The sequence below is a fragment of the Notothenia rossii genome, assembly GCF_949606895.1.
Source record: "Notothenia rossii genome assembly, chromosome: 11".
Taxonomy (NCBI): domain Eukaryota; kingdom Metazoa; phylum Chordata; class Actinopteri; order Perciformes; family Nototheniidae; genus Notothenia; species Notothenia rossii.
The window spans coordinates 9,998,507-10,020,409 of NC_136910.1; the positions used below are offsets into that span (position 1 = coordinate 9,998,507).

The 21,903-nt window shown below is 40.5% G+C and overlaps 2 protein-coding genes across 6 annotated transcripts; both read right to left on the reverse strand.

Moving 5' to 3' along the window:
- Positions 1-2,516: 2,516 nt before the first annotated feature.
- On the reverse strand, positions 2,517-9,962 carry patl2 (PAT1 homolog 2). Of its 3 annotated transcripts, none has more exons than XM_079656800.1 (19): positions 9,805-9,962; positions 9,388-9,541; positions 8,675-8,937; positions 8,534-8,596; positions 8,262-8,315; positions 8,016-8,180; positions 7,670-7,744; positions 7,128-7,246; positions 6,488-6,562; positions 5,791-5,914; positions 5,512-5,629; positions 5,257-5,363; positions 5,116-5,169; positions 4,882-5,024; positions 4,543-4,699; positions 4,290-4,412; positions 4,113-4,210; positions 3,416-3,556; positions 2,517-3,298 (listed from the first exon to the last, which is right to left on the reverse strand). In XM_079656800.1, the coding sequence occupies exons 1-19, from the start codon at positions 9,826-9,828 to the stop codon at positions 3,265-3,267; spliced, it is 2,091 nt and encodes a 696-aa protein (XP_079512926.1). In that variant the 5' UTR covers positions 9,829-9,962; the 3' UTR covers positions 2,517-3,264. The 3 variants fall into 3 exon arrangements, with proteins under 3 accessions (XP_079512926.1, XP_079512925.1, XP_079512927.1); XM_079656799.1 differs by having other exon boundaries at positions 7,128-7,249; XM_079656801.1 differs by lacking the exon at positions 8,262-8,315 and having other exon boundaries at positions 7,128-7,249.
- Positions 9,963-10,750: 788 nt separating this feature from the next.
- Positions 10,751-20,646, reverse strand: LOC307025112 (transforming growth factor beta-1-induced transcript 1 protein-like). 3 transcript variants are annotated; one of them, XM_079659702.1, is made up of 12 exons: positions 19,962-20,646; positions 17,320-17,370; positions 16,534-16,682; positions 16,314-16,369; positions 15,457-15,593; positions 15,075-15,156; positions 14,382-14,466; positions 13,494-13,676; positions 13,194-13,367; positions 13,009-13,090; positions 12,323-12,471; positions 10,751-11,648 (listed from the first exon to the last, which is right to left on the reverse strand). In XM_079659702.1, exons 1-12 carry the CDS (start codon positions 19,972-19,974, stop codon positions 11,382-11,384), a joined length of 1,428 nt encoding a protein of 475 aa, XP_079515828.1. In that variant the 5' UTR covers positions 19,975-20,646; the 3' UTR covers positions 10,751-11,381. The 3 variants fall into 3 exon arrangements, with proteins under 3 accessions (XP_079515828.1, XP_079515830.1, XP_079515829.1); XM_079659704.1 differs by lacking the exon at positions 17,320-17,370 and adding an exon at positions 19,564-19,588 and having other exon boundaries at positions 19,962-20,616; XM_079659703.1 differs by lacking the exon at positions 17,320-17,370 and having other exon boundaries at positions 19,962-20,616.
- Positions 20,647-21,903: the final 1,257 nt, after the last annotated feature.

Below are 21,903 nucleotides of genomic sequence, written 5' to 3' on the forward strand. Positions count from 1 at the left end.
ACATAATCCGTTTTAAATCACAGCATGCAGACCCTCATCTAATGGATACTTTTTTTTTATAAACTCATGATCCCCAGAGGAGGAATCCAGATGACTCCTTCTTCCTTTACCACCAGATCCATATAAGAACATCTTTGTTTTTACCATTTCAGCACATGCATGAACGGGAATATGTTAGGAGGGAATTGTTCCAAAGAAAGTAGTTCCTACATGAAAATATTGACAAGGTGTGAGGATTATCTTTAGTAACCATTTCATGGTTTCTTAGAAAGAGACATTGCTTTTGAGTTTCAAATGTATTTGTGGTACCACAAGCCTTGTGACATGCCAAACATCTCCAACTCACAACAAAACAATCTAGTTTGAGTAATCTAAGATTAAGCAGGAATATATACGATTTGTGGGTAAACTGTTCCTTTTAACATCAGCATTCCAGCCTCTTCATTGTGCACAAGTTGGCATGCTGATGTTAGCATTTAGCTCAAAGCACCAGCGTGCCTCACAGAGCCGTTAACATTTCTGTAGACTGTTGAAAGATGCCCTGTTGGGAACAGCTTTTACAGGCATGTAGTTCCTGTGGGTGACAGCTGTGCGGAGTGGAAAATGTGTGTTTGTATTAAACCTTTCAGAGGTGAAAAGGTCATAAAGCTTAAAAGCCCTGGGTAATTTAAATATTTACCTACACATTTTTACAGAACACACATTGATATCAAATGAAGAATTCCTACCCTGTGGCAAACTGATATTATCTGAGTGTTTCCAAAAACACAAATGATCTTGTACCTAATACTTTCAATACCCATCCTGAACACAGAAACTATTAACAAACACATGATGAACTGACACATGCCAGATTGTATCGGTTAATGTAATAATTCATAGAGTTTGAGCTGGTGGTCAGGATGTTAGTGTGTCGCTCTGTGTACCGGGAAAAACACATGGGCTCTAGACCACAGAGCAACCACTGTTCGACAAGGATTCTCTGACTGCACACAGCCGTGTCGCTGTGTGTTCCCTGCCCAGATGTGTGCAGCTGTTAGAGGCTGGAGTGCCAACAGCGCTCTGACTCAGTGTTTGGTGGATAGCCGATGGACTCTGCCAGCTGTTGGACTGTTTAACGCTGGTTGGAAATACAACTTCAATTCAAAACATTGCTCCAAAACTGCTGCAAATAAATAAGCTGTGAGCACAGAGAGAGGTCTGAGCAGGAGGTGGGTCAAAGAAAATAACTTCAATTTACTGGTGAGGATGACATGCAAGAACACCAAAGTATGGTTCATTTACAAACTACTTTATAAAGCGCACAATATGTTTTCACCGTCTTAATATATCAGTTTTCTGTAATAATCTTTATAATCATATTACGTCAATACACTGCAGCACAGCTGTGACAAGCAATAGACACAATTCTTTAAATGTTTAAGGTTAATCTGTTGTAACATTTTTCAAGGTACACCTCTACATTGGACCATCTCAAAGAAATATAATATAGCAATTGTTATTTGCATCAAAGTGATTCTCCTTTTTCCCCCCCAACTAAAAAGCACATGATTAAATACAGCGTTGCCTAGTTACAGTATTATGTGTATAGTCAAATGTTATCTGTAATCTGTACTGCTATTTATTTTTACCATACATGGCGAGAACGTTTAACCACGCTGGTCCCATATATCAATAAGAACAATATTTAATGTCTGGCAACACTTTATGGAGCCTTTTTATGGATGGTCAGTGACAAGCAAAAACACATTAAGGGAGAAAGACCTAACAGTGGTTCAGTAACAGAGGCCTCGTGTAGTGCACATATCATTACAAAGTGTTCCTGCTGGCACAGCGCTAAAATAATGCTCCAAGAATTAGCGTTGTAACCACATTCAAATAACTATCAATGTTTGGCTCCCGTCTGCATTCACCACTGGTATTCTCCTCCTCACTGCAGTCGCCTCCTGTAATTATTTACTTTTGGTAAAACTGTCCTTGTGTATTTGTGAATCTTTTTTCTAAGTAACTCTATTTTGACAAGTTTAGCTCTGTATAGAAAACCCCTGTAACGGGTCTGAAGTGACGTCATGTCCCACTGCCGGTTTCTCCCTGTAGGAATGTCACACACTGGCGTTTCTGGACAGAACTACGGCTTATTGGTTTAGTTAAACCTCAACTCCCTTCGGCAAAAAAAAGAATATGTAATCAGGATCACAGACTTTACTCCGATTTAGTTTTTAAGTAAATTCATAAGATAATTCAGACATGGCCTTCATGGACGCTGCCTACTTAAATCTTAATTTATTCTGATGTTTCGTTCACAGGATCTTTAATGTTTGAGCTATCGGATGCAATAACATTTCCTCCTTACCTTATCAAATTCTAGTATGTAGGATTAAACTTGTAACCATGTTAAACTGTTCAAGGGCTTCTGAAACGATCTGAATCCAGTCTAGGACGTGGACTCCAAATGTCCTCCATGGTTAGTGCGCTCTGAATGTTCTGCAGACTTGATCAAACTGTGGCTCATTTTTAAAGATATTTTTTTTATTTGTGTTGCAAGTGCTCTCCAAGGGTGCAATATAAATGATCACGGTTTCCAAAGTAATATAATAAATAAAAATGACATCAAATACATCATATTTTGTATCACTATACATTTGGACACAATGCATGCCTTTTTACAAAAAAAATCAAAATTGCATTGCTTACGTTGACGGACTATGCTATGACAACTACCTTCATAGTTATTATTATAATAATAATGAACAGAAAGGTTCAGCTGTACAATCTTAAATACTATACAATCCTCAACCTGGTCACCACAATATCTAATCCAACACATTTATCTCAGTACGTTTTCTGTCCTGAATGTAACGGGGATCGGATAGAATACAAATAAAGAAATCAGCTCCATCTGCTAGTTAATGTTACCAGCTCAGTATATGGCACAATCTCATGAAATGATGGCAATTTGTTATTAAAACAAAAGAAAAATCAGGTTTGCGACTTCAGAATAACTTGCAATGCTGTAACCTACTGGAGACCAAAGAGAGGAAAGTAACACGATCAGACAAAGGAAATAAAAAGGGGAAACAGACGGTGTGCAAAAATGTGAAGGGATAAGGAAGAGGAGGAAAAAATATAAGCATCAAAGCATTTTGTACATTCTTCTTTTGTGAATAAACGCTGAGGAGTCTTTCAGCATTTTGCTTCTCCTATAACTCTATTGTTCATCACAACCTGGGCATTAGCTGAACGTCTCTTTAGCTCACGTCCACCTTAAGATGCAAGAGCCAGGTATCCAGTAGCAGACCTAGATAAAGATATTTTACAATGATATTTTGGTCTGCATTTAAGAATAAATATTGCATTTGTATACCATGTGAAGATATACTGCTTTTGTATCAAAACATGTAAAGAAGGGACTTACTCCATGTTGCTTTTCAGCTGGTACACAGTGCGCTTGTCCAGGTAACGGCAGAAGAGAGTCAGCAGGTTGGAGGGCATGAGCAGCGGCTCCACCAGAGAAGACTCGGACAGCTGTCCCGCCACCTGGAAGATTGTGTCCGTCCTGATAGATAAAAAAGGGACACTAATTTCTTTAGGGCTCATGATTTTGTCGAGTTAATCAAATGACGTGTAAAATGGAGTTCTTCCAGTAATAGGGACAGTTTCATCCCACAGGACATAAGAAGGTTACACACCTGAACTTTTGAAAGAACAAACATTCATCCGTTTGCCACTCACATATATATCAATATTGCAATTACTGTATATAGACTATTCTGCACAGTTTCAGCATCATATTCTGTTTCTACTATATTCCATTTTATTTACTTGTACTATTGTATTGTGTTGCCTGTGACCAACGATGTTCATTGTCATAACTACAGCTATGCACACATGACAATAAAAGCCTTGAATAATCACGCAAAAACATCCGTTGGAATATTGTATTAACTAAAACATATCATTCAGAATAGGAACAAGGCTTCAAATACCTTTGTAACTAAGACAAAACATCCAATTAGCAGACTAATCAACTAAGAGGGGTCAATCCTAAAGGTCAATATTGTATGAGGATGTTAAAATGATTCATCACAGAATAAAGGCTTTAAAAGCCTCACCATGTCTCAAAGTCGCCGATGCTGGGCTCTAGAGGAATGCCTGAGGACAGCAGCTTCTCTCCTTGGGACAGGAGAGCGTACAGCAAGGACAGTCCAAACTGAAAGGACAAAAGGTCACAAAACATTGATGCAAAAGTGGCATTAAATAAAAGCCAAAGAGCAACAGAAAGCTCAGACCTTGTTCTGACAGGCCAGCGTCAGAGACTCGTATGTCGTCAGCTCTTTGAGGACGCCGATCAGCTGACTGAACGCCAGGCCTCCAATCACTTTGCGAAGAGGAGGGTAGAGCACTGGAAGGGCCTGAAATGTATATTGTTATAAGGTTTTGAGAATGGAAGATTATTCCTGACCTTTTGAACTAAGCTCGAAACATAATTATCAAAAGTTGGCGTTTTTTTAACACACAACGTCAAGTGATTCCAACCCCTACCTCTTCTGAATCTCTGCTCATCAGTGCAGGAAGGTTAGAGGTCACTATGCTCAAGATTTTCAGAGCGGCATTATTTTTCAGGAACGGGAGCAGACGGGCAAGGAGCCTTTTGCCTTTTGAGACCAGCAGGAAAGGAAGAAACTCCACTCGTGAATCTCTGCATCGAAACATTTGAGAAAAATCATTGACCAAATGTAACATCCATCAAAATTATACAAACTCAAAAAGTAATAGCTTCATTAAAAAAAAGTGACAAAACGAAGTAAATGAATATCACTTCAACCCAAATGCATCACTTCTCAGTGATCTACCCCTGGAGGCAGGGTGTGTACAACTCACAGGGTGCTGTGATGTTGCAGCTGGGAGTAGATGTGCTCCACTTTGCCCTGGGACTTCTCCATGATCCTCCTTTCTTCTGCTTCAGACAAGAGGGGGGTTTTCATCCTCTCTGCCTCCTCCACCTCCAACAGAACCATGAACAACTGCAGGGCAGAACAGGTGTGAGCTCGGCTGTTTGAGAAGGTGAATAAAATACATCTACGTGGATCCAAACAAGTCATCAGCAGCAGGTACCTTTTCTATTTTACTGAGGACCTCTAACCGCTGCTGCTTGATGTCTTTCATTTCCTGTAATGAGGAAATATGTCTCAGTATTAGGAACAGCAGATACATACATTTCAAAATAGGACAAATGTTTCTCATAAACACAGTCACCTCGAGCGGGCCCTGAGTTTGGACTGCATTGACTGCGCTGATGGCCCGGCGAGGAGAGTAACATGTGGACACAGCAACCTGACCCAAAGAGCCTTCAAAGTGCTTCACTGCAAAAGAAACACACTTTAACAGGTGGAGAAAAAACATGTTCAGCACTAAGAGTTCCTAGAGTAGACATTTCTCAACATGCAGGCTGGCAAAACAAATGCAATAACATGAGTTCATAACATGAAAAGGTGAAGATAGGGGATTAACCTGGTGCGTAAACATCAGTTTTCGTGATGTAAGGTGTGGTGAGTTTAGGCGGCTCCCTCTTGCTCCTGGTGCCCAGCTCTTCCTCTGCCATCTTAGCTTCTATTCGCCGGTAGTACTCCTGAAACAAAGTTCAAAGTTTCTAGTTATGAAATGATTTTTTGGCAATGCACTCTAGAATTGGCTTTTCTGATACAAAAAAAAAACACTTCAAAAAAACGAGAAAGATCTCGAATGAAATAATAATAATAATAATAATAATAATAATAATAATATTCTCACCTGGTAGTAGTAGTCCTCATGGTACGGATTCTCACTCTGCAGCTGGATCATCTGCAGCCGGGTGATCCACTCCTTCTCTTTGGCCGTCATGAGATTACAGTAAGGATCCCAGTCCTCTGTTTTTCTACAGAGGTCATATTGTTTTTAGAAATAGGCCTTTCCCTTTTGTGTGACATACTGAATATGAAATGTGTTAGAGCCAGTATTTTTGATTTTATAAGAAAGGCCACCTAATTGTGACGTCTGTAGTCAACGCTCTATAAAAAGGACTACAATTCCCTCGGCGCCTAAAGCCACAGCGATGGGCAACCTGTTTGAGAGACGCCGTCGAGGAACAGTTTTTAACCGTACCGTACACACAAACCGTACAAGTACCCTTTAAGTAGTTTATAAGCATTATCAAGAAAGAAAGAATACCTAAGTTGTTTGTTATTTTATTTGAGTTTGTTACATTTTTTGGGAATATTGTAAAGGCCTATTTTCTTTGTTGCATGTGCAAAAGTTTGTTATTTTATTTTGAGCAGCAAACACATCGCAACATCTTCTAAACCATCGGACGCCAAGCAACACTTCAAACTGTGAGTAATTTAAAAGGAAAGAAACGAGTTAGAACGGTCTGTTTAAGGCATCTAGTGGCTTGGTGGAAAGACAAGGAAGGAAGCCACGACAAAATGGTTTGGAATCTTTGAATACTCACCTTTGGAAAATACGTTGTTTTTGACTGAGAAGCCGTCTATGTTGTGGGTGGAGCATGGTGACGGGACCGGGGTATCTGTGGGTCAAATAATCAAATTAAAAAGCACAGTGGATTAGTTTAACACTTTAGGGTTAATCTGATAGTGGCTCTGGTTCAAGTAATTAAGCTTATTCATTTTTTTTAAATGCAAAATTAATTGTTTATAGATCTCAGTTCATAAAGTTTGAAGACATAGGAAATGCATATCAAGTTTTATATGAGATGTTTCCACTATCCTCTGTTAAGTTTCGTGGCTGGTTGTATAGCCTTCACCAATATGGCATGTCCTTTGATGCCAAAGTACTTTAGGTTCAGATGTATTAATCCTTTCCCTCATTTATCCTTTACATGAAGGATTTGTTTATGAGATTTAAAGCTGCATCCCTTAGATCAACTCTTATAACTGTATCATGTAAATACACAGCAATGCCAGGGATTTGATAGGATCCAGAATGTCAGGCCAATGAAGAGATTTATATATTTATGAGGAATTAAAAAAGATTGCCAAGTCATAAATATATGTGGTACTTTTAGCTTCACTGACAAATATTTCCAGGAACAAATCAAACATCCCTGTGTGATACACGGGATCATGACACACCTGAAATGCTGCACCGGATTAGACGCGGGGCTGTAAAAGGCGGACGGCCTCGGAGAGTTGGCACCGAAGCGAAGTTGCATCATCTTTGGGGTGGAGGGGCAGCGCATGAAGCCTCCCGTCTGCTTCAGAACAAAATAAAAACATCCGTCGGATAAATGCAAACAACTCTTTGTAAATAGTAAATACGTTTGCTAGACTGCCCCTTTTTTTTATTGATTTAGTTTTTTTGACTGTGAATTTTTGGCTTTGCAACCAACTGAATACCCCTCTATTAAAGTCTCCCTTTACACAACTGTGGTATCTTTCAGGATCCACAACGTTGTTTTGAAGTCAAATAAATAAAAAACATGAAAAGGCCTTCTTTAGAGTCAGTGATTGGTTTGTCCTTTATACAAACATAGGGGTTCATTGAAGCAACATAGGAGACCCCGAAGAAGAGGACCTGTACCCTAAGGATAAAGGGCTGAGAATAGATCCTCCCAAGTTATACACACTGGCCCTTTAAATGCATCAAAATAGGGCCAATGTATTATTGAACAAACCTGATTGTAATGTTGCCGTGGGGTTAACGGCTGACGTGAGAAGATAGGTGATCTTCCTACCATGGACGGATGCATCTGCAAGAAAACATTATTAATTGAAGGAACACTTGACATGTTTGGGTCTACTAAACCGTTTAGAAAGTGCATTTAATTTATTGTAGATATTCAGAGAAGAAGGTTGATACAGTACAATGGGTTATTATTTAAATCTTCAGCAAACAATGTGTTCGCTTAGCATTAAGACTGTCGACAAATAACAGAGTGGTATTGGTCCTCTCATCAAAAATATAACAATAAAAGGAAAACCCTGAAATGTGGAAGTACTCTGCTAAATGTAATCCTCCACCTGAGAGGGGCCTCTTAGGTCAAACGGGCTCCTGGAGTAAGATCCTCCGAGCTCCCCTGTCCGGCCCCTGTAGTAAGAGGCGGGACACGGCACATCCCGGAAGTTGGAGGTCAGGTGCTGCCCTCTCCCTCTGTGGCCATCAATCACACACACGATAGCACTGTCCTAAGAAACAGAATGAAATAAGAAAAGCGTTTGTTTAGGTAACTCACTGCCGCAGAGAATGTGTTCTTTAGTGATCCTAACCTGAAGTATTGATCCTGAGATTCTTCTAGTCTTTGTGGAAGATGGTAACATAAACTAAAACGAAAAACATCAAGCAATGAAACATTAGCGGTACGAACAAAGCAAATCTAAACCGAACAATACGCCCTTTCCTTCAATTGTTGCTGGTGTTTTCCTTTTGGTTTTGTCTGAGTGTAGTTCCTTCGCATGTCTTGTGCCGCATTTTATTTATGTTTGTTTTAGTTGACCCACAAAGCAAAAAAGGCTTTATTTATGAAAAAAGCGACACTTACATCATCGTCAAAGGTTTTATGATACATGGTATTCCCGAGGTCCACTATGGCACTGTCAAGAGTCTTAAAAAGCAGAAAAAAAGAAATGTAGTTAAGCTTTCAAATCTCAAATCTCATAATAAATGAATGTATCTGAATCACCTTGATGCTGGGTCTCCCCTCCACTGTCCTCATCACAGCGGGGTCTTCAAACATCTGCCCCCTGCCCAGCCCTCCTCTCAGCGCCCTGCATCTGCCGCGCTGCGCTGGAGGAGCCCGGGAGAAATATTGTGGTCTCTGTCTGGGAGGGGAGGGGGGGCTTCTGCGGGGTGAGGGTTTGGGGTCTGGTGGAGGTGGAGGTGGTGGGGGCAGCGGCTCTCCAAACTGACGCACATCGACGCTGGGGTCCTCTGTGGTATCCAGATCTGATTCAGACACATGTAGAAAGACTGCGAGTGAAGATTTCATCCCTACACACTAAAACCCCAATTGATACTTTTTGGCAGAAGATGGGAGTTTGCAACCCTTAGATGCATAGGGGGGGGTAAATTGTGAAAAATTAAATATAAAATGTTTCTAGTGTGAACCAAAATATAATACAAGTGATTTTTCTTAACCAAAATGACAAAAATGGCAGAAAAACACATATTACTCTAATACGGGTCCTTTTAGACCCACTTATGGAAGAGTGTAGGGTCCAGTCACTCGTGCATCTAAGGGTTAAGCCTCAGAAATATAAGAGAAAGTAAGCTGGGCATGAAGCTGGAGCCAGCAGCCTGTTGAGCTAACAGGGCTGTTGCTCTATCTAAGGAAAGATAGGATTACTTGTGTACCTAGCTTGGAACTAATGGACAAAGAGAAACACATCTACACACCCATTCCAAACGTCTCCTCATTGTGGACGTTTATCGCCTCATCTTCCTCAGCCATGGCCTGCAGGAGCCCACAGTCCATGTTGGTCCCATCCTCTTCATCACTCCACTCTCCTCCATTCTCAGGCCACTGAGGCTGGGACTCCTTCTCAGCCTCCTGTGGGATTAAAACATACATGACTACAAAGCAGCAACATGAAGAGAAGCGTTCAAAAACAAGCCGGAAATGCAACTTCAGGCTATAAAATGTGCTTTCATTTCCAAATGTTTGCACATTTTGCCAGCAATGGTGGTCAAAACGACCAATATGCTAATGAGCATGCTGACCACCTGACTAGCTTGTTAGCATGCAATGTTCGCCCCAGATTGACACAACAACAATATTAACTAATTGAAAGCAGTCTAATGATACGGACTTACTTGTTGCTGTTCTGAATCACTCATTGTGTCTTTTTGTTTGTTTGTTTTTTACGCCGACGGTTCACGGTGACTTTCTTTCTGCTGCAAGTTACCTGGTTTCTCTTGTCATACAGCGCGCAAGGCTCATTAACTGTAAACGAACTCACCTGTGCAAGCTTCAGAGGCGCGCGCGCACACACTTAACTATCATCTCAAACCTACTGTATGCTTACTGTTTATGGATATCAAATGTGGTTATACATTTGTTAAAGAGTTTACATTAATTTGACTGTTTATTTTGAATATATGGACACATTCAGGATGCAGGCAATGATTTTAAAGACAGTAATACTCAAAGCGATGGGTGAACAGGTACATCTAGTGGTCAACGTGTATTACTGCAGCATTTTTGGTTTATTTTGGTTCATTTAGATGCGTTATAAAAAGAACAGTAGATTGATAGATAGAACAAAAATGTCTGAAGATACCTCCCCTATTGAATATGAAGTCATTCTTTAAAAAAAAGCATAATTCATCAAAGATTCAAGAATATGCAGTAATATACATTGATAAAAACGTAAAATGTAAATGGCAATGTGTCAACTTATTACATTACAACTCTTCTCGACATTAAATACTGTCATGTGCATCAGTGTGAATGTTCGTCTCTAGTGTTGTGCATATATAAACATCCAATTATCTTATTTTAATCTATTTTCTTTTTTTCACATATTTTATATCTGATTACGCTAACGTTTTTTCTGTTCTTAATAGACTTAATAATACTCCTAATGTGCCCTGTTTGACTTACCAGAAAATACGTTATATCATGTTGTTTGTAAAATAGATACAATGTACAATACATTTTAGATGTACTTTCCACAAAATACACAGTTCTTTGATTTTTTTGTGTGGCCTTGGAATTACCCTTCTTCGGTTATAAAGATTCATTCACCCATGAAGCAGATTATAACAAGTTGTGTTCTCCTTTATTTCATTCTTTGGAATATTTTTTGGCAAATTGCATAGAGCAATAGTGAAATAATAATGCAAAAAATATCTGACATTGAACATATAAGAGTTTACAAAAAACATACAGCATAAAGCAGTCAGCGTACAATATATAAATGCAATAGCAGTGGCACTTTATACTTTTTGCAATATAAAGCAAATATATTAAAGGGGATTTTCTTTTCGCTCAACAGTACAAGTCCTTCACTGAAACAATACATTTGCTCTTAATATACTGTTTCATTTCTACCTTTGGCAAAAGATTTCAATTTTTCAATATTCAATTTGAATCAACACGGTATGTAATCATTTACATACATGACAAAATCATTTGGCGTCATTTTAAATCTGTCTAACTAATGCTAGACTTACATTTCACCCTGCCAGTCAAAATGCAGTCCTTTTTTTAAATTGTGAAATGAATAGAAATGTATTGGGTTGGAAGCTTCTCATTTTTATTCCCTTCCCTCTATCAAAATTATATTCTAAAAACCAATAAAGAGACCAGCTCCACCCTCATTCCCGCGGTAAAAAACAAACTAATTGAGAACTCTTGTCCCAGAGGAGGAGGGGGAGGCAGAGCGTCCTCAACCAAAGAGTTTGATGAAGCAGGGGTGGCAGTAGGGCTTGTTCTCCTGCTCCTTGAAGCAGCCTTTGCTCAGGGGTTTCAGGCAGAAGTGACACACAAGGTGGTGGGGGTGAAATTTGGCCCCCATGGCGGTGACGCAGCGGCCCAGGATCGGCTGCTGGCAGGCCTGACACATGCTGCCGCGGGACTGGTGGTAGTGGGCCTCGCACAGCGGCTGACCCTCGTGTTCGAAGAAGCTGCCGTTGACGAAGGGGCAGTAGCACTCCTGAAGAAGAGGAGAAACGCAGAGTCAGTCACAGTGAAGAGCGCTGACTCACCGAACTGTAATTACACATCTGGCAGGGGAAATTACAACTTTCTCATGACATAATTCAAACTTATTTTTAGTTTTTTTTCAGTTTTTTCGGTTTTACGAACGCCCTGCCCACACGGTTACACATCAGAAGGTTTCAAAATGGAAAAAAAAAACAGAATTGCCAATGTTTAATGAGGGAAGAACAAGGAGATTGACTCATATTGTTTCTGTGAACATATCATCAATCCATACGTAGTAAAGTAAACACACTAACAAAAAATCTGTGAATACATGAAATTGATTTACATGTCAATGAAACATATTTATGATTACATTTCTAGAATATATGACTTTTGGAAAGGAATTTGTGAAAACTGTTTTTATTTGTGAATCAAAAAGTAATTTGTGGATCTCAATTCCACACAGGTGGATTTACATTTTGCACGCAGAGTTTTGAAAATATATTTAACACATTTATAAGATTTCAAAGATACAGACCCAATATAAACTCCACAGCGTACCTTTAAATTCAACCTGTCTCTTTGTCAGATGAAGTCTTTAACAGCTACACCCGTAACACCAGGTAACAACCTCTTTCTAAATGCAGCGGACATCATGACTCCCCCCCACAGAGAAACACTCACCCTACAAACGAAGCACTGCGGGTGCCAGAGAGAGTTGAGGGCTGAGATGTAGTTTTCCAGGATGGGCTGGCTGCAGCCTTGACAGCGGGACGCAAACAGAGTCAAGAAGCACTGCTGGCAATACTGCTGGCCCTCACGGTCATGGAAACCTGCAGGAGATGTGGTCAAAGTTTTACACAGCTCAAGTTGATAAATGTTAAATGAACCGGATGAAGCTCAGAAGAAAACATCAGAACGTTTCCAAGGTGACTCTGGCCTGTGGTATACTTTAATCCGTCTTTAATGGTTTATGGTTTTATTGATGTGAGTTTCTAAAGGCTGATGGTATCTCAAAGCTTGTTCTGCTTTGAATTTGGACATGTTCTGCCAAAGACTCAGTGTTTTTCCGGAATTGTTGGCAGACTGTAACTGCATTTACAACAGAACATGAACTCTCCTTTGAAAACCATGGTAATTTAGTGTTTTTTAGAGAGGTTAACAGCTGTTTAAAAGAAGGTAACAGAGCTCCCAGGGTCATAAAGTAAATCAATGCAAACTGATTTCTAGCTTTCACAAACTCTGGAACAGATTGCAACACACAATGTGCAGAGCTTTTAAGGGTTGTACGTAAGTATGAATTGTATAAACTTCACTGTCAACAGTTGTGTGTTAAACCCAGACAGGAAACAGTGTGTGCCGCCCATTACCTTCCTCTCCAAACGCCCGGCTGCACTTCACACAGCAGAAACACTCCGGGTGCCAGTTCTTATCCAGAGCGGTGACCATTTTCTGACAAAAGGATTGAAAAGTTACTTAAGGTGGATTGAGGTAGTAATTTGCCAGTGTCGAAAAAGTCTTTGAGTGAAGTGACATGCACAACTAAGTCACTCACATTTAGAATAGGCTTGTTGCATTGCGCACAGTGAGGGGAGAAGAGCGTGAAGTAGTCCGACTCGCAGTACGGCCGCCCGTCCTTTTCAAAGAAGTTGCGACTGCCTAACTCTGCTTCACACTCGGTGCACACAAAGTGCTCCGGGTGCCACACCTTCCCAAGAGCTGTGACCACCTGCACGAGTAAACAGACACAAGTAATTAACCTTTTGTGGTTTATAATTATGAAAAATGTATATAAATGAGTTCTCGGGAGCTCAATACAGTTTTATACATCTATGACTATATTCTAAGAGCTCACCTGTCCTACTACTGGCTTCTGACAAGCCGAACAGTTTCCTTTGGAGGATGTTTGAACCCCCTGTCGGGTCAGGTCTGACTGAAGCAGGCCCAGCATGCTGTCCAACGAGCCGCCGGACGAGGCCTGCGGGGGGGGGGTGGGCTGCTGCGGGGCTGTCACCACTGGAGTGACGGGTGCAGCTGGCTGGAAACACAGACAAAGGAAAATTATGCATGGCACATCTGTCTTTGAGATTTAGCAAGAGTTTATATCAATCTGAAGTTAGTTTGAAACTAATAGAAATAAAGCAGTGACTGTTTATGTAGTGAGTTTGGGAAAAGAGGAAGAAGGACATGGAAACAAAGTGTTGCATACTGACATTGCAATTGATGTAAATTTCAAACATTTCCCTGGCATTTGGTCATAAACTATTTAATTTGTGTGTAGTGCAGGTGTTGAAATATCTCCGTATGGATCAGTGGCCTGACATGCCATGCCTAGAACGACAAAGTTAGCACGGCTAATCCAGGTACATACCAACATCTGGGAACACAACAGTAAAGTATATCCAATGGAGAAATGCTCCTTTTTAAAACACTGGGTTTTCAATGTTCCCCCAGCCTTGTGCTCTCACTTGTTTATAACACACAGCTGGAACCAAACACACTTAAAACTACAGAACCACTTCATATGCTCTCGTGCTAGCACACTGACTCACTGAATATCAGATGATGTACCATACCAAGAGAGGACCTTTAACTCTGACTTCAGAGATATCTCTTATGCTGACTAATTTGCATCCTCGGGCTCTATCCGGTGATTTATGTGCTGCGACCGCACAGCAAAGTCAAGCGAACGTCTTCATGACCCCAACATGAATCAGTGTGTGTGTGTTGTGAGGTCGCTCACTGTGCTCTGCACTCTGAAGTCGGACAGAGAGGCCATCAGCTTGTCCAGCTCCAGTGTGGCTGATGTTGCTGAAGGCTTGGCAGAGCTAGAAAGAGCAAAAGACAATTCTTGTTTTGGTAAACTAACAAACACACTATTTCATCTCGTCTTGTTTAACATACTGGCTTGAATTCAACAGAGTGGGACCTAGTAAACATGGTTGTTGACGGATGTTTGAGAACACAAAACAGACCTGCTTTTAAACATCACCAAGACACTTTCAGCTGTTATGGATTATATTTGGTTAGAATTAAGAAACAAACTTTTTAATCAAGATGTTAAAAATGGTATTGTAGCACACTTTGAATTGATTCAAACTTTCTCAGAAATCCTTTATTTGTCCCACAGAAGAAACAGTGAACATAAAAGACTCAATAACACAAGTAGACTAGCATATTGAATAAAGAGACAAGCAGACATTATTAAAAATGAAATAAGCAGCATTATTATGAAGTCAGTGAACGTGAAAAGGTGGTGAAGTAGCAGCCAGTGATAATAAAAACAAAATTGTAATAAAATGTTAATTGTACATTAGCAGTGTTTGTTTATCTTTCGCTCATTTGTGCAGCTGTCCTGATATGGAAACTCTTTAGTAAGTAGTCTGCATTGAGTAGATTAGATTACATTTGACATCAAATTGATTACATCTGGTACCTGGAAGAGGTGGAGATAATCTTATCCTTCATCTTGTCTCTGTCGTCTTTCTTAGAAGACGGGAACTGGGCCAGGATCTCATCTGAAGACAAATACAAAGCCATATTAATGAAAGATTCCCTGAGAGATAAACACAGGGATATCAATCACACACACACACACACACACACACACACACACACACACACACACACACACACACACACACACACACACACACACACACACACACACACACACACACACACACACACACACACACACACACACACACACACACACACACACACACACACACACACACACACACACACACACACACACACACACACACACACACACACACACACACACACACACACACACACACACACACACTGACCTGTGATGTTGAACTGCGTGGCGTTGAGCTCCTGTAACAGATGGTCCAGTTCACTCAGACCTCCTCCCAGCAGCGAGGAGGAGGAGAAGGCCGGCGGAGGGTCTGCTGTGCGCGGAGAGCGTGGTTTGCACACTGTGCTGTAAGGAAGGGGAAACAGAATAACATTAACACAGATAAAGAAACATCCAGTCACTAATGCGGTTTGTGTTACCATGGTCAGTTTGTCATGACTCATGAGAGACTCTTGAACGTTGTCCAGTCAGACATTAGTCATGTAGCAGCAGACCCTCATCTGTCCATAACAGATGTTCAGCATACAAACACATTCTTTCTTAAAAATAGACAAAATGTAGAAAAAAAGTGATTTATAATTATTGCTGCTTTGGGCAGATATTTTCCCATCCAAACACAAAGACAGCTTTGAATGACTAAATGTTTCTCTGATAGTAAAAAAGCTTTTCTCTATTCACAGAAATGTGCAGAATGATAATCAGACTGTTTCGCCATTTCGCTACACTTATTCATTTTCATTCTGAATAGCAGGAGACACATCTGCCGTGGCCAAGAGAAGAGATGTAGGAGATGAAAATGTTTGGTAAAAAAAGTATCAAAAATGTTTACTTTTGTAAGATCTCGCAAATCTGTTTGTAAGACTGCACTGTTAAGATAACACTAATGAGAATATAAATAGTGGCACAGCATTTGTTGATTTTACATTCCTCCTTCGTGTCCTTTTCCAAGGTAAAGCATTACTCTGCTTATTCAGTTAGAGATTTTAAACTGTAAGAAGAAGACTTGATGTAAGAAGACTTAATTAAAGCACGTCAATAGGTTAAGGAAATCAGAGAAGGAGTTACCTGTATAATTTGTCTGGGTTGGAGTTCTGGGAAGACTTCATCGCAGCGGAAACAGTCTGAGAGGAAAAACCAATAAACATGAATCAGGTTTTCAGTGAAGAAGAAGCAGCTTGAACTCACAGAGAAGATTTGACACCAGACGTCAAAGTCTTTGGACAACATGGTCATAATTCAAATCAGAGTCTGAAATTAGAAAACTGATTACTTCCTGCTTGTGTACCTGCTGTGGTGTGTAGGCGGGGGGAGGTGGTCGATTCTCTTCAGACTCCGGGGGCTCAGCCTCTGCATCTTGTGGGGGGTCCGAGGTGAGCAGGACCGGACACCGAGCGAGAGGAGAGCCGGTGTTCTCCAGGTCAGCGAGGAGGGCATCTGGAGGGGAAGAGAGGGGGAAAGAAACTCATAAATAACATGAAAACGCATGAGTGGAATGGAATTGTGGAAGGATTTATGATTTGGTTTAGCTTCAGGTTGTCTCTTTAATGAAAATTGAAGGCACAATGAGTTCTATAAGTGTGCTTTTGTTTTGTCCGCTTGGTGATACACTGTAGTTGTTTTTTCCCCCCCCCAATTTTTGTAGCTTTTCTTGAATACGAGCTTACAATTTTTTTTTTTCAAAAGAAACATCCGAAACACAGCCAAATAAGAATATACACTAAGACAGCTACAGGGTCTCTGCAGATACAGACACCGTCACACATTTAGTGGGGATCGTGTGGGATTTACAATGTTTTTTTTCTATTTTTATCCTTATCATTGTACCTTCAAAGACAATTAACTTCCCCATAATGCATCTCTATATCTTTTTTAATACCCCTGGTCGTGATATCAGTTTGTTTATGAAGCACCAAAGAGAGTTAGAAAGAGGTATGATTAAAGAAAGAGATTTCAAAAACATGCAGTGCAGACAGAGACACACTGGATGATAGACAGATGATGAGGATCAGTAAATGGCGTACAGGCAGACACAATGACAGACATGCAAATGCGTGCAGAGACAGTTACGTACCAAACACAACAATACGAGGACTGAGAGGGTAGTTAAGTGGCTCAGGCACTCCTAAGGAGAGACAGACAGCCTGTGTGACCAATAATACAGCAGCAGCATAACATGACATGGAGGACAACGAGCGTCCACACACCAATAATCAGTCAGAGGACAGGACAGTTAGACTTGGCACGATCCAGATATAATCCATCAAAACAGCGAAGTTATTAGAACACAAACTTATCAAAGACATGCCAGTTCGGAGAGGAAGCAGAGGAGGAAGAGTGTTTGGCAGCTGATATTTAAATCCACTCCAAGTGGAAGCTGTCCAGAAGCTAAACTTGCTCAAGGGTTAGCCGCTGCATGACATCATTCAGCGCTGACAAGTCCATGTATGTGCAAATTAAGGCCAAAGCTGAAGTTTGTAGAAAAAGAGCTGAACATGACTAATTACGTTTACTATTTACTATATTTACTATTATTAAGTGTAAATTGTACACTGGAGGCTGCTGTTTTGGAAGAATATGAGAGGTTTTGTCATGTTTACCCACTATTACCAGCTGCAGTGTCATAAATTGGATTGTTCAACCATTAATCTATCACTTTAAAAAAAACCTGCTTTTCAACAAATATTCACGCATTACGCCATTTTGGTAATTCTAAGACTCACTTTGGATAAGAAAAAAGCCTATCAAAACCAGTCGTTTATTGGTTATTAGTATAGAGTTGTTCATTGACAGGAAAAAAGTTGCCAACTACATGGAAAATCAATTAATCGCCACATTTTTCATTCATCATGTTTTCAGCCTCTCAAATATTTGGATCTTTCCTGCTGTTTGATATCGGATTCAAATGAATATATGATGGTTTTGGACGGACTGAACAAGACATTCATCACTTTGGACTTTGAGAAGCTGGGGTGGATGTTAGTCCACTATTTTCTGAAATTTTATAAATCAAACAATCGATAATGAAATAATATTAATTTGCTGCAGCCCTAGTAATATACAATGAAAATACATCCTGGAAATTGCAGAAGTAGCCTGTGTTTAGGAACCACTGATCTACTGGTAGATCCTTTCAAGAGCAAAAACAGGACTAAACTTCAACAGAAAGGAAAACAAACCATGTTTGGGAGGTTTTTATAATGTGTTGTCTTTTGATAAGAAGCTTAAAACAATAACTGTTTGCTGAAGAACACATAAGCCCCTTTACTCTGGTTGCCTTTGGGTGTTTGATCTAGTGGACTAGACTTTTTTTAAACATCTGAGGTAATCAGTTGTGAGACATGAGGAACATTACCAGGTGACCCTGCATTAGTTCATCCCTGCGGCCACTTCTGCCACAGATGATTCACACTTCTGGTACGGCCATGTGGTGAGAAACTTGTGCATATATACTACTCGCCCTCCTCCTCCCTGCTGTGTGCCTCTCTCTCTCTCTCTCACACACACGCACACACACACACTTACAGAGTGAACTGCTCATATAAGGAGCTGAACTTCTCTGAATGGGAATTATGACCATATTTAGAGCTGCCTGTCGACTTGTTTGTCTTGGCTAATAGCCTCTCTAACAAGTGGTCTATCTCACCGAAAAGCCTCGCCAGATCCAATACATAAACCTTCAACATTATTAGACAACAGGATAAACTGAGCGTCCTGAACATGGCCACCGCCTGACTAACGCTCACCCAGTCACCCATTAGCTCGGCCTCTCTGTGTGCAATCCAAACCAGATGTGCCCAGATGTGCTTGGCTGCATCTAGCCATTCCTTCCAGGGTTGCTTGTAAAGCATAAGTCCCCTAATACAGAAGTGGACTTCAAGAAAGAAAAAGTTCCTATGAGAGCAAAATGGGCAGCGGAAGAGAAAGGCCTTTCTATTTTCATTGAACTCTGTGGCTTTTTTTGAAAATAGCAGAGTGGCCCGGGGCTATTTCAGGGCCTTTCCGACACACACACAGTCAGCTTCTCATAATGTTGTTCCAAGAAAAGAGTGCATATTTTATAACATCAATAGAAAAAGACAGATCATGCTTCCTGACGCTGAACACACAACCCCCTTTGATATCTTCAAAATACTCTGTTGAACATTATGTGGCTTCTTTCCATCCATGGCTTGTTAATATGAATGGATGGGAAAGCCCACAGTGAATCCCCTTTAATCTCATTTAGAAAGAGTATATTGAATTAGCAGGGCATGCACAAAGCACTCAATGGCGGTCAGGCAGTCACAGAGTAATGTAGTACCAGTTCTTGTGGTACCTGTGTGAGTATTTGTGAATGTTTGCTTGGAAAGGTAAACACAATAATGCAAAAACAAAACATAGTTTTAAATCTCAGAGGATAGAGAATCACCTCCACAATAGGTATTATCAGATTAAGGGGAAAAAACATATTTTTGACATTGAAGTTGTAAGATAGCTTTATTAAAGGATGTTCAAATTGCTTTTATCTGTATTAAAATGTTAAGGGAGCCAATAAATCCCCTTTACACTGCAGACCCATACATGTCCCTGTGGACCGAAAAGGAAATTCTCCTCCACTATCATTACCAGAATGCACAGAGACCTTATTTCCTCTGTTTGGACACACCACCCCTTCCCAAAGATCCCCTCAAGATATCCAACATGTAGAGGAGGAAGAATCGCAGTAATACTTACCCAAATCGTCCATGATATGATTTCAGCCGAGCGTTTTCCTCTTTGTGTGACACAACACGGACGCAGACAGCATTAATAAGTAGTGATGGACGCGTATCAAAGCCGCAACATGGACTACAGTCTCGGGGCTATTGTCTGCGTCGGTCCTGAATAACTTCTTGAACACCGTTATCCGCCAAGAGAAGAGGAAGAGGAGGAGGAGGACGAGGAGGAGGGCGTCCCGTTTCTTTTTCCTACACCACTCTTCCTGTGTAATGCCTACCAGGACCTCAGACTGGAAGAAGGCGTAGTTAAATAAATGTGGTTACAAACCCGCATTCCCCGGACAGGCGACGTCATCCTGGACATTCCTGGTCCATATTTGGGAGAGAAATTAAGATTTAGAGGCGCCGAGAGCTGGACGTGCTGCTGGGACGATGTACGTGAGAACCGGGGACAGAATCCCTAATTTACCGCTGTGTCTTTCACAGTAAACACAGCCTCAAGGATAAACACTGAAGGGGCGGAACCCCTTTTTAAGAAGGAGCTAAAACATAATTTCGGTTAGGACTGAAGCTATTTACATTTGATTATGTCTATATATAACCTATTTTATATCAGTAAAAGAGACCATAGAGAACAAAAGAATCCTAATCCAAGCAATTATTTTATCATTTAGAAGAAAAAAAAGTTTTAAAAAATAAATATTTTCTAATTTAACTTTTGTATAATATAATTCTGTTTATTATGAAACATTACACATATTACAGCTGAAAAATGAATTAAAAATAGTTTCAGCAATTACACTACATGACTATCCAATAAACTATTTTCTAAGAGGTTTCTTCAGGATACATTTGTTTCATATTGCATTACAACACAATATTAACATTCAAAAACAGTCAAATGCAGATAGCAGCGTCATTATGTTTTGTATAGAGACCCATAAACCCCAGTACTTTTTTTACTGGATTACTCGCCAGGTCTTTCTCTATGCGAGTCAGTTTCAGGCAATTTGTCAAAACATAACTTCATTTCTTTAATGGACCCATGTGAGCACAATATACAATTATAACTTAGAACTTTGAGGCACCAGATCACATAACATTGCAGGAGTGAGTTGATGTTGACTACTTTGAACACAATATTTGCAGGGAATGTGACAGGTGCAACTGAACCGGATACTGTTGTTGAATATATTCATTTATTATCTCTGTTACGTGCCGCAGTGGGTGCCTGTGTGTGTGTGCCTCTCTCTCTCCCTGATTGTCCCCAGGTGCAGCCTCTCCTCCAGGTGCTCCCAATGCCCAATCAGGGCCTCCTTAAAGGACCTGAGGGAGGCTGCAGTGCCCTCTCAATCCAGAGGGCTGACGCACATCGGTGACGCAGTCGTGCAGGGTGCTGAGACTGAGTAGACGGTGATTGGAGTGAACGTTGACGTGAGTGCGAGATTGAGAGCAGCTGGTGGAATGGCGTCTTTGAGTCCTGGAGAGGAGGATATGGAAAGTGCATCTGAAGGAGAAGGAGGATGGAATGAAGTAAGGAAAAATACTTCAAGAAAGAAAATAGACATGTCAAGTGACAGTCTTAGTGAATCTGATTCGCAGAATGAATTGAAGAAAGTAAAGAAAAGGATTGAGAATGAAGAGTGGAAAGTGATTGTGGAGTTTGGTGAGCAATCCGCAGCTAAATTACATCCAGTGGCCCTGACTAAAGCAAGTCACAAAGAAATTGGATCGATAAAACAAGCAAGATTTCTGAGCAAAGGACGGATGTTGGTTGAATTGATTAATGCAAAACAACAGGAAAAGTTACTGAAAATGAAGACCCTGAATGAAGTTCGAATTAAATGCCATGTTCCTGGAGCAAATCGGAAAATACTTGGAGTCATCAGTGGAGTTCACATAGAAATCGGCATAGAAGAACTCAAGAAGGAAATTTAAAGCTTGGGCGACTGTGGCTG

Coding starts and splice junctions, on each gene's coding strand:
- LOC307025112 (XM_079659702.1), bottom strand. Junction 16,370..16,533: donor CCGCCTACACACCACAGCAG/GTACACAAGCAG, acceptor TTTTCCTCTCAG/ACTGTTTCCGCTGCGATGAA. Junction 15,157..15,456: donor CACGCAGTTCAACATCACAG/GTCAGTGTGTGT, acceptor ATTTGTCTTCAG/ATGAGATCCTGGCCCAGTTC.
- patl2 (XM_079656799.1), bottom strand. CDS start 9,828: ATGAGTGATTCAGAACAGCAACAA. Junction 8,597..8,674: donor AGGGGAGACCCAGCATCAAG/GTGATTCAGATA, acceptor CTGCTTTTTAAG/ACTCTTGACAGTGCCATAGT. Junction 7,745..8,015: donor ACCTAAGAGGCCCCTCTCAG/GTGGAGGATTAC, acceptor GTTTTCTTGCAG/ATGCATCCGTCCATGGTAGG.